This window comes from Melanostigma gelatinosum (assembly GCF_949748355.1).
Source record: "Melanostigma gelatinosum genome assembly, chromosome: 11".
Classification (NCBI taxonomy): Eukaryota; Metazoa; Chordata; class Actinopteri; order Perciformes; family Zoarcidae; genus Melanostigma; species Melanostigma gelatinosum.
The window spans coordinates 14,643,660-14,655,932 of NC_136644.1; the positions used below are offsets into that span (position 1 = coordinate 14,643,660).

Here is a 12,273-nt window from a genome sequence, read left to right on the forward strand (position 1 = left end):
ATATTATTACGTCAACGTTTTAAAAAGAATTTAGGACACTAAAATGTTTCCTTCCCTGGTGTTTACTTTTAATTGTGTGTGGCTCTGTTATTGCTGGAGCATTAAAAAAGAACCAAATGAAAGCCTGTACAGGTTTTGATGGACTTTGGTTGAGTAATCTCACTGCCAGAAAAAATCCCATACAGGCATAAAATCTGTTAATGGTTTATAAAAATACCAGAAGCAGACCACAACCCGATGTTTTATTGAAAAGATCAATCAGACCTGAAATGCAGATACATAATGAAAAGCTTTCCTGGCCGGCATGCAGTAATAGCCTAGTTTAGACTACAATCTAGAAATCCCATGGACTGTCATTTTACCCGATTTAAGATTTGTTTTATAAATGACCACTCAAAGAACCTCTCTGTTTATGACAGGTCTTTGATTTAAAACAACACAATTCCACAAGTAGGCCTGTATGCAACACATTTACTACATATGCCCTAAACTTTGCGTTCAAAGTTAACACTAAAGATGTGGCAAGATGAAATAGTATGAATAAGAAATAGCCTGTCATTTCGCCTGACGGAAGCAGTGCATTGATCCTCTGTGCTTGGCAAACGAAATGAACGCGGTCACTTCACTTGCAACGACTTCACACGGACGAGTAGGCTACAGCGTGTGTGCTGAATAGCACTAATACGCTGATAATAACGTATGCCAAGCACGTTTACTGCACTATCTGATGGATAGCTACTTTGCTGGCTGTACTTAACAACACTGAGGGATTGTCTCCGTATCTCTCTCCGTCGCATAAATCAAACGGCATTGCTATTTCCTGGTTTATATATTCGCTTGAGGGACACTGTCGCGTGCATATAACTAAACTGCATTTGATACCACGTGCATTGTTTTTGAATATCTCATAAAAAATTGCGCGAAATGATTCACTCGCGGCGCGGGTAAAAAAAGTCACCACCACCCCTCCCGCCCCGAAAGAATTTACTCGGGCTCACGCTCCTCCCCTCACTTAGCAACCCGAGCACGTAGCAACGGCTGCACCAATGGGCGTTCTTCTCGAGGTTCCACCGACTGTGGTTCCTTAGCAACGCAGTAAAAAAAAAAGAAAATTGCGCTGACGTCCATTCTGTCGGGGAGTATTATGGTCTGTCGGGAATTCAGAGTGGCTGGGACCGGAGAAAATATATCTGCTGTGCTAACTATTAGCTGTTCACCGAGCTAGCGGTAGGTAGCACTGGAGTAAACATGGAGCTGTCTGCCGTCGGGGAGAGGGTGTTCGCGGCAGAGTCGATCATCAAACGGAGGATAAGGAAGGTACGAGAGAGATGGAACGGGCCCCTTTCTCCGTCAACACCGCAATGTATTAGTAATGTTGCCCTGTAAGCTAATGAAGTATTTTCTGTTTGTTTCTGATGGCATGCAGGGTCGGATTGAATACCTTGTGAAATGGAAGGGCTGGTCCCCCAAGTAAGTCCTGCTACACTGTGTGTGTTGCGTGTTTTCAGCCCGCGGTGGTGGTGTGTCTGCACTGTCTCGACTGTGGCTGTCGTTAGCCGGGCAAAGCTAGCGAAACAGATTAAAACCGAGGAGTAACGTTCGCGTTATCGCACGATGGAGATTGTAGCTTGCAGGCTAACGATACGGCCCCCAACAGTGTGTGCGTGCGTGCGCACGTGCGCGCGCGCGCGCGTGTGTGTGTCAGCGCCCGCTTCCTCAGTTTCCCCTAACGCCAATGTTTTAAATCACAGATACAGCACTTGGGAACCGGAGGACAATATTTTGGACTCCCGCCTGTTTGCCGCTTTTGAGCAGAGGTGACGTTAATATGCTTTTATGTGCAGAGCCAACAAATAAATATATATGCATGGTGTCCTCGCGGTGCACTTTGCTCCGGTGACACTCAACGTGGGTGTCTGTCACTATGTTTTTCACAGGGAGCGTGAAAGGGAGCTGTATGGGCCCAAAAAGAGAGGACCAAAACCCAAGACATTTCTGCTCAAGGTAAAGTTAGCAGCGTTGTTTCGTGTTTGTGTTTTACAATGCATGCTCACCCCCAATAACGTCAAATCCGTACTCGTATGTTATATCACAACACAGTCTATATAATGTGTTTTCTGGTTTCGTATAACGTTACCTTTTTACTTGAAGCTTTTGCGAATTCATTTCGGACTCATTGTATTTCACCTCAATGCGCAAGCCTCCGTAATTATGCTAATTAGGCATGTTCAGTGTATGTAGCGTATTAGCCAGTGAGGAACTGTTGACATGCTAACAGTTTTAGCCATTCCTGTTTGCAAGCATCTTGCTCTAGGTCCTCAATCTTTATGTAAAATCTGCCTGCACCAGCCACTATATCTGTCATTAAATTAAGATGCATAAAGGTTTGGGCAGTAATTTAAACACTCAACATGTGTTTTTAGAGAAGACATTTCGACATGTTACAGTAGGAAGAGCACAGGTGTGAATAATAAAATTAATGATGGCTGAATATCATTTAGCTGCTCAGGTTTCAGGGTCCTGGCATGCTGCCTGGTCACGCTGTCCTATAACTAGTCAAAATAACTGCCATGAAAAAGGCCTGTTAAGCCAACTAAGAAATAAAAAGCCCGAAAAACAATAGACATTTATTTGTATGATTTTGAATAATAATTTCCCTCTCATTTTCTTATCTTTCAATAGGCTCAGGCTAAAGCCAATTCCTATGAGTTCAGAGGCGACGTAGTCCGAGGGATGCACATCACCTACCCGACCCCAGAGCCGGTTGTGACCCCCAGGCCCAGAGAGGGTCTGAGAGCCGTTGTCCCCACCATCTTCCCACCCAGCACTGTCAACCGCGGAGAAAGCGTACGGGTCCGATCCCCAGAACTGAGCACCCGTGAGTACCAGCAGCCTTCCCTTCAGCAAACTAGTCCAGACGGGCTCATCCACATACCCAAAAAAAGAGGCCCAAAGCCTAAGCCCCGCTTCAAGGACGGCAGCTGCAGCCCCGCGGTCTTTGAACACCACAAGAGGAGAGCAGAGGAGCAGGTGAGCTACAGCCCCCACAAACTGGCTAAGCTTCAGGGGGGTGAAGAGATGAGTGTGATCAAAGTGGCCCACAGACATCCAGAGATCCACGGTCATAAACACCACCATCACCACCACACGCACAACCGGGGACTCTCCGGGGCAAGCTCCTACAAGCAGCTCTACTCAGACCGCAGCCTGATTCCACACAGGACAGACATGGACACACACAGGACTAAGGACTGCTCCACCTACCTGCCACCTGTACACTTGAAGCAACAGTCCAAAATGAACCAGAGCCCGAGTCGCCCCGCGGAGCTTCCACAAATGGAAAAGCCTTACTTCTTGGACAGGCCGTCTCCGACCAGGCTCGATATCGACTTGGACAAAGTGACGTGGAGGCCCTCCGTCGGCAACGTGGAAAAGGTCTTGGTGACAGACGTGACCACCAACTTCCTGACCGTCACCATCAAGGAGAGCAGCACTTCTAAAGGCTTCTTCAAAGACAAAAGATGATTGCTTGACTCATCTCCTCTTGCCACGCTTTGCTTGCATCTGAGTCATTCTGAAGCTTATAGACATAGTGTGATTATTAAGCAAAGCGGTTTTTGTATTTAGTGTATGAAAGCAGATTACGTAATGTACATATGTGTATATATTAATAAGTTGGACATGTTCTGTTTAATGTATTGACCCAATCAAATTTGGTCCATTTCACATCTTGCATTGGTTGAAACATGAACAAGTTGCATGTTTCTTTTGCAGCAGTCAGCTACTTTCTGTACAGAGCATGTGAATTTTACTATTTTACAATTTTAACTAACTAGAATGTATTTTTTTCACTCTTATATCTTCCAGTCTGAGCTCATTTATGAGAGGTGAGGCGACGTTTAGATTAATAAATTCAATCCGTGGATTGATGATTTCTCTACAATTTGACCGATTAGACTGAATATAACACGTTCAATTAAATGGGATCGATATTTAATAATGTACTCATGCACTTTGAATTCAAAAGTATTAAAAAGTGATCTGTTTGTGTTACATTCAAAGACTGAGTCTGTAATGTCTCTAACATTTGTAATTGTAAGATGAAGTAATCAATTTAACACTGACACGCTACAAGTTTTCCCACGGTGTGTATAACAACATGTTTCCATTAACTATATTTTACATTTTCATAGAAATCGTTCATAAAGCTTTAATGTAAGACGATAATCACAGAGTTGGTGTCAATTTGCCTTTTAGACGCTTTCCAATAAATCCTTTGAATTTTCTCAATTCCAGTGTGTTTTAATGAGTTTTTATTTCAGCGCCGTCGGACTCGACATTTTTTTACTGTTCTTTAAAGGCAAATGGAAATAATGTGTTTTATCAAAACATAGATCGATGATAGATAGATAGATAGATATAAACTTTATTCATCCCCAGGGGGTAATTCGTTTGTAGCAGCAGCAATTTACAGAGTAAAATATAACATATGGAATGCACAATATATACAGTACAATAAAATAACGGAGCAGATATTGAATTGAAGGAATAGATTTATAAAAAATAAGCTAAAGTAGAATAAAAAATAGAAATGCACAGTATATACCATGAATAGAGAGGTATTAATTCAATTAACAACTAGTAAACTAAACAAAACAACCTGGACAGTAGAGCCAGGATCACCAACAACAAGCAACAACCGTGTAGCGTTGTTGTAGTCATGTGAAGGACGATGATCTGGCCCGAGGTGTTTTATTATAAAGTCTAATGGCAGAGGGCAGGAATGTTTTTCTGAATCTGTCCTTGTGACAGCGGAGCTGGATCAGTCTGTTGGAGAAAGTGCTCCGCTGTCCCTGCAGTAGGTGGTGGAGAGGGTGGTCCGGGTTATCCAATATGGATAATAGTTTTTTCAGTGTCCTCTCCACCACCTCTTCCAGATAGTTTTGTTTGCAGGCAATGATGGAGCCGGCCTTCTTAGTTGTTAAGTCTGTTGGTGTCTCCGGCTCCAATGCTGCTCCCCCAGCAGACTACAGAAGTACAGTGCACTGGCCACAACAGACTGTAGAACATCTCCAGCATCTTGCTGCATACGTTGAAGGATCGAAGTTTCCTCAAGAAAAAGAGTCGACTCATCCCCTTGTACACAGCGTTGATGTTGTTCTTCCAGTTCAGTCTGCTGTCGATGGAGACACCTAGGCACAAAACATGTTACGCAATAGGCCTTTAGGTCCACCGTCTATCGTGAGGGTTACTTTCTTATTCTTTACATAGATTTGAATGGGCTCAATTTCTGTACAGCTATGGGAGATCAATGAAAAAACGTTATTTTAAATTCTTACAAGCTAAATAAAGCGTCACTAGTGCGATGACTACAGCACAAGTTAAAGGCATTTTATAAATACAAGCCTGCTGCAGCGGGCCTACATTCATTTCGGATTAGTTAGTTTAGCGTTTGGGTGTTCTCTCTTTTACACCAGCAGTCCATAAACCCGCAGACTTGCTGTGAATATTTCATTTATGGAGGCCGACGCGGAAGTCAGCTTTTTTTTAGGCCACTCTAGTTCAGTCGTTTGAATAAATGACAAAAATGCAGCTAATTATTCTCATAGGCCTCAACTGCTATATCCTGTTCTTTATTCCGAGATGTATTCAATTTCTATAATATTAGAATAAGCGGCACATATATTTGTTTAATATATAAAGGGCCGCTATATCGCGTCAACCAATGCCATATACCGCAGCATATAGCCTAAGCAGATGGGCTTTTAAAATATTCAGAGTGCTTTTAAATATAATATTTGTCTTCTGGGCTACAGGCCTGAATGTGCAGCTGGATGGACCTACTTTTTACTGCTCTTTTCAGGCGCGACATTAGGTTTCTCTTTCTGTGTCTAGTCTCCGGTACAGAATACCTTGCAACACTTTCACGGGACACCTGCACGCTGAACGAGGCCGTCTTTTTGTGTTCCGAAATTATAGAAACGAAACAAACTGTTTCTTGTGCTTGAACCCGTTTCATTACCTGATCCTGGTCTCTTCCAAAAGGTCTCTTTATCGAAATGTGATACTGAACCAAAGTAAGAGGCACAACATTTTGTTCTCGCTTATCTGATTGTTAACTAAACGCTTAACGTCATAAGCTCCTCGATGTAATGCGTTAAACCGCTTGTGTCACTGAATACAAATAGGAGCTATAGCCCATAGAGGGGAAACAGCCTACATAACACCTCCCCCTCTTCTTACATAATAATAATTATCGTCATCATCATCATCATCAACATCATCATCAACACGACCGCTGTTACCCAGTAGGCGCATGTATTTGGATTTATTTGTGATTGTATTCACCATAATACATTTCACTCTTTGATGCACGTTTAAGAAAACAAATGCAGAAACTACTGACAACAGTAAACTACACAACTGTATTCCAGTAAGATTATATGCATGACCATTTATATATCAGAAAACTTCACATGGTCATATTTTTGGAGAGACAGAGAGAGAGAGTCCATCTTTTTATTATTTCATTGCCATGTCCATGGGTCCTTTACGTGAAGAGAAAAAAGTAAAGATCAGTTAAAACATTGTCATCTGGTCAGGTGAAGTTAAACATTACGTGATTCATGGATTGTACTTTATCAAATATGCAGCACATTTCAGCATCACATAGAATGGAAACAGGTCTTCCCTTTGCTTTGCACTTAACAGGAAGTTTAGAAATGTTGTTTTGAGTTCATGTGGCTCTATTCCAAAGTTTGAATTAACTACAGACATCTGTTATTGAAACAATATTGACTGTGTTTAAAGCAGGGCTTCTAAACCTTAAGCAACTTAAGGCCCATAAGGTACCACATTTTATACAGCAAATAAATAAGAAAAAAAGCAATATATATTCTGCTTACCCTCACATTTCAACTGTCTGCTATTATGAATCTAAACTGAATGCATTCAGGGTCATATTTCTTCACCAAATGTTTTGGAGGGAAGGTTGTCTCCCATATATATTTTTTTGTTTCCAAAACTGATCCATGTAGCTAACAGTGGCAAAAACATCGGTCTCTGATGTAATTGCCGTGTTGATATTCAAACGTAATATGGTCATTGAAATCATGCTTTGTTCGAAAAACTGTATCTTAAACGTATGTTTGTACATATTAGTTTTTTTAATTGAATCAAACCCTTTGGCAGTAGCTCAGCAGCCCACTAGATGGGGCCCACCAATGGTGAGAATAATTGGTTTAAAGTATTACGTGGCATCAGTCAGAAACAGTTTTGCAAGTTTCTGAGGTTTCCTGCTGAGCCCGATGGTCTTGATGAAATCACAGACAACAGGAAGAGAGTTAACAAACCAATAATGAGAAATTACCAACATAGAAAAAAGAAATTCAAAAGCGGAAGCGGCAATGAAGAGATGAAGTTCGAGATGAATGTAATGACTTTACTCCGGCCTGAAAGCAAGAATTACTTTTCTACTTTTGAAATTAGCTCAGAAGTTCCAACGGTTTGGTAAGTGTGGAAAAAAGATTACGCCCTGCAGTGTTGGTTTCTTGCTGTGTATGTGCACAAGGGTGCATTCAAGTATAGTGTGCATTTGGGGTCCGAAGTGAAAGTGTAGACTTGTGGGGACCTCTGTCATCACCTTCATCAGACGGGGTATCCGTAGTTCCTGCCACAGCGAGGGTATAATGGGGGTTCAGCCAGTTCTCCATGTTGGTCTCCTGGGCCCTCTGATCTAGAGCCTGCATGTGGAGCAGATGCTCCTGGGTGGAGTGATAGGGTGATTAAGGTGGAGGTACATGAATAACTGCAGGTCTGTATTGCAACCCACATTTGCACAAATGAAAGTGAGTGTTAAAGAGGGGAATCAGTGCTTACTCAGAACTATTTATTCCCTTGCTTTCGTTCTTGCTTTACACCACAGCAGTGCAATAAGCAGCACATGACAGCCAAGAGTGGAATTACAGAGGTGAGTAGAGCTAAACAGAGTGAAACGTGCTTGGACTTGAACAGTGATGAATGGATGCATTCGAAGCATTACAATGCACAAACGCACAGAGACACATTACTTTACAGATACTGCCGCCTCAGTTGGGTTTAGTTACACTTCAGTACAGTGACAAAGACAAATGTCTTTTATTAGCTGATTCACATAGTGAGTGCAAGAGGACAGATTTGTAATATATCTAAAAGAAAACTGTTGTCAAACTGTTTTTTAAATAGATTTCTTGAGTTTTGGTGTGAATATTTTCAACAGCAAGTCAACATGGCTCTATTGTAAAGTGATGTCCAGGTGACATCATTTAGTGTAAATGAACAACTACGTAACACAAAAAAACAAAACAAATGTAAATGTAAAAGCTAAAATTCCCCAATGACTGTGGTATGTAATAGACTTAATTGATTTCAAATGAGAAACTACATTATAATATATAATATTATATCTAAGGTTTCGCCAAACAATCTCTGACAACTTAGTTTTAAAAAAATTATAATTTGTTTCTATGTATTTGTTTATTATCTTATTTTGTCGTATTATTTTGCTTAACCCTTTGTTGAACTGGTTTTGCATGTCAACTGTATCTGACATGTAAGAAGTTACCAAACAAGTTTAAAAATTATAATGAATTAATGACATTTTTAATTTTTAAAAGATACTGATGTAGTGTGTAAATGCATATCTTGTCCAAACCTAGAACACTCCAAATGAACAAATAATGAACGCTGACATAATTGATGTATGGAATACATTTTAAAACCCAACGATTTATTTTTAGCAAGCATTCATTAATTGTTAATACAGCAGCAATTGATGCTATGAAGAATTATTATTGTTGACAAAATCATTAATGAACACTGATAAAAATGTCTTAATAATGTCTTAATGCTACCTTACATATTGCTTATAATAGGAAGGTTAAAATGCTGTTTTACAGAACTCAGTGTGATCGATAGTCAATAGCCACTGTCCACTTTGTGTAATGTATCTGCTTTGTGCTCTGAATGAACCTTACCCTCATTGGCTCATCAGGGTGGCCGGCCTTCATTGGCCGTTCCTGCCTCTTGCTGCGGAGCAGCTGCTTAGCGAAGCTCTCCATAGGGTTGGCATCTGAAGGAGAGAGAGGAAGAGTTGGACTAAAAAGAGATCAAATGTTGTTTTCCATGTGATACTAACATCCAATTCTTCTACTGGAGGTGGGAAAGAAAACATTCCACAAAGTTGCACATAAAATAATGAGATTGTATTTTTGTTTTTGTTAGTGAGTGTGTGTATGTGAGTGGAAACTAAGACAGTCTGCTCTGAGTTATTTAGTTTTTTTTCTACGAACATAACAGCTGTTTGCTCGGTGGCTGGGTATTGGCTAATCAGGATGACATTCCTCTTAAAGCTGTGTTCAGACACATGAATAACCCTCTCACCCCCACCCATTGCTGGCGAGCTGTGGCTGACCTGATCTGTTTAGCTGGTCCATGTGAGGCTGTTTATTCCCCAATACAAGCCCCAAGGGAGCTGCTAAACACACACACACACACACACACACACACACACACACACACACACACACACACACACACACACACACACACACACACACACACACACACACACACACACACACACATGCTGGCCTCTGCGAGGGCTCTCTGTCTCCCTCTCTCTAACTGAGGCCTGTTTTGGGTGAGACGGTGTTTGGTGGAAGGCAACAGAGTGCCCATTCATCCTCCTCGCTCCCCAGGGAGTCGGGCCCATGCATCACGTGACCCCCGCAGGCAGCCAGGCTGGCTCTCTCTTCCTCTCCTGCCAGAGGGAGCTGCTGTGAATGAGCCCAGCTCTGTCAACACGAGGCCAGAGCTGCTGCTGTTGTTGCCTGGGCCCTCAAAGCAACGTGGCAACACACTCTCATACATTCTCCAGTTATCTCGTTAAGAGAGAAAGATTTTTGGTTTTCAGAAAAATCATCAATTGTGAAGATTTGTGCGATTTATGTCCGCTGAAGTTAGATCAGTTGTACTGGAAATGCACTTGATGCAGCATCTCAATATGGTCATGCAACAAAAGCAAGATGCACTAAATTCAGACTCTCCTAAATGACATCATCATTATTCTGTTTCTGTCTTTTCTTAACTGGCCTAAATCTGCCCTACTGATTGTTGTAAATTCACTCAGCAGGACAAAATGTTCTTTTGACCGAAATTTCAACCCATAATTCATTGAGACTGGCTTCATGCTCTCAGGTAAATCTGAGAGTGTCTTACCTGTGTAGATTGTCAGCAGGATCAGGCAGAGCAAAAACACCACCAGCTTCTTCACCTTTTTCCTGTCTGAGGCTTCTCTGCTCTGAGGTCCTGACCAGAGTCCAGGGGGGGTGAAGGGGGGAATTCTCCTCCTCCTCCTGCACGTCACGCACAAACTGTCACATACGGGCTCATGTTACTGAGGCCATGTTTCAAGTAAACCACGATCAGTGATGATACATTTACTCACATGGAAATATGAATCATATTAGCTCTAAAGCTGCAAAATGACTATGCAGGAACAATTGAAAGCACCTATGTGTGAGGTCTATTGAGGCAAATGGGAAGCTGTCCACTAGATGGCGGTGCAAACACAGTCATGTGGAGATGAGAGGCGCTTTTAAGGCTGTTCAAACCATTTCAGTAAGTGATGAGCTTCGTGTAAACGGTCGTGTATTTTACAGATTCAGGGCGATTCCCCTGTTTCAGCAGGTAAATGTTTAGGTTATCTACTTTTTGAGAATATTCATCTACCAAGACGGGTTCTATTATTAGTGACCATGTTGGGGGCCCTGTCATGTAGTTTTAAGAGCTCATGTACATATATGATGAAGTGTGTATGATGTGTTCAATCAAAATTGCACATATATATAACACAAATTAAGCATTATTTTAGCACAGGAGAAGGCCTACTGGTTGCTCTGGGATTCGTGTGAACTTGGATGCAGCAAGGTAAAACAGTGAACAACACCTAGCCTGTCATGTATCAGCCCATCAATTTGCTTTGTTTATCTTACATCATGATTGTTTTATTGTGTTCTTATTTTCCTTTGGTGAATGACATTATTTCTGAACAACGACCATACAGGTTTTATATCATCTAATTATTAATTAACTTGTTACTGTGTTTAAACACTTACCTACCTAAGTATCACCCTAGATTGTTTTTTATTTCTTATTTCTAATTCATGTATTCCTATAATGGATTGGAGCCCTGCCATTGACATGCGAAGGAAAACGTCATTGTGCGTCACTGTTTCCGCTTCTTGCTGCCCTTCCCCCTCCAGTGGCGTGCGCACTTTAATGATAATGTTGCTTTGGTTAATTCCTGGGGCATATGAAAGCTTTTATTCCCTCAATATGATTATCTAACACGCCATTGCCATTGCACAATGCAGCGCAGAGCGCATGCGTGCTGTGGAGCAGCAGTATGCAGGGAGCTCAGAATCAGAGATAATATAAAATGTGAGAGGTAACTTTCTTCTTTTCCTTGTTCGCTTAAATATCAAACGGGAAATAATGGAGATATTTCACATTTGGTCCTGTCTTTTTTTTCTTTAGAGTAAAGTATTTCTTCAAAAAAAGAATACTTTTGTTCTACCACCTCTGTGCCTGATATCATTCATTAACACATACTCGCTTATCTGCTAATCATTTGTCATCAACTGCAATGACCATGTTAAATAAATATATTTGAAAAGGTATAAGTGCACTTGGCCATTGTACCACTGGTGTTGAGAGTAGCATAGCTTACATTAACTAAAGCAAAGTTTTGACATATTTGAAGCCCACTTTACTAATGTGTTTCCATATAGTACTATTAAACTTCTGCTCCACTACATCACAGAAGGATACAGTGTAGCCTACTGTTTACTCCACTATTTTGCATGATGATAAGCTAATAAAATACAAAAGCAGTATCTACTTGGGGCCACAGACGCCTGTACATCAGCTGTAGGAGAGGGCCAAATAGGTGAAATTATCCAATACTTCACAAAAACAGATTAGAAATGTCCCCAAAACAAAAGAAAACAGATTTGTGGGGCAGCACTTTGTTTTCCCTCTCCTATTAATCATCTCATCATCGATCTTGTGACCTGTTGGAAGGGCCTGACCCCTAGGTTGAAAACTACTGGACGAAACTAAAATTAGCTCCAACAAAAAATAAATGCTGCTTGATGCATCAGTTAAAAAATAATAATAATAATGTCATGTACAACCAGTCACAGGGGCATTCTTTTGCAGAATGAGGAATCT

General features: G+C 41.2%; 2 protein-coding genes across 2 annotated transcripts; one reads left to right on the forward strand and one right to left on the reverse strand.

The window, feature by feature from the left end:
- Positions 1-1,205: 1,205 nt before the first annotated feature.
- Positions 1,206-4,255, forward strand: cbx8b (chromobox homolog 8b). The gene is made up of 5 exons (XM_079278107.1): positions 1,206-1,317; positions 1,427-1,470; positions 1,752-1,817; positions 1,938-2,004; positions 2,683-4,255. Exons 1-5 carry the CDS (start codon positions 1,249-1,251, stop codon positions 3,523-3,525), a joined length of 1,089 nt encoding a protein of 362 aa, XP_079134233.1. The 5' UTR covers positions 1,206-1,248; the 3' UTR covers positions 3,526-4,255.
- Positions 4,201-10,503, reverse strand: cUnh17orf67 (chromosome Un C17orf67 homolog; the record flags this gene model as incomplete). Its single annotated transcript, XM_079278632.1, has 6 exons — positions 4,201-4,208; positions 5,061-5,192; positions 7,643-7,763; positions 9,015-9,109; positions 10,258-10,394; positions 10,487-10,503. The coding sequence occupies 6 exons, from the start codon at positions 10,501-10,503 to the stop codon at positions 4,201-4,203; spliced, it is 510 nt and encodes a 169-aa protein (XP_079134758.1).
- Between the last annotated feature and the right edge of the window lie 1,770 nt (positions 10,504-12,273).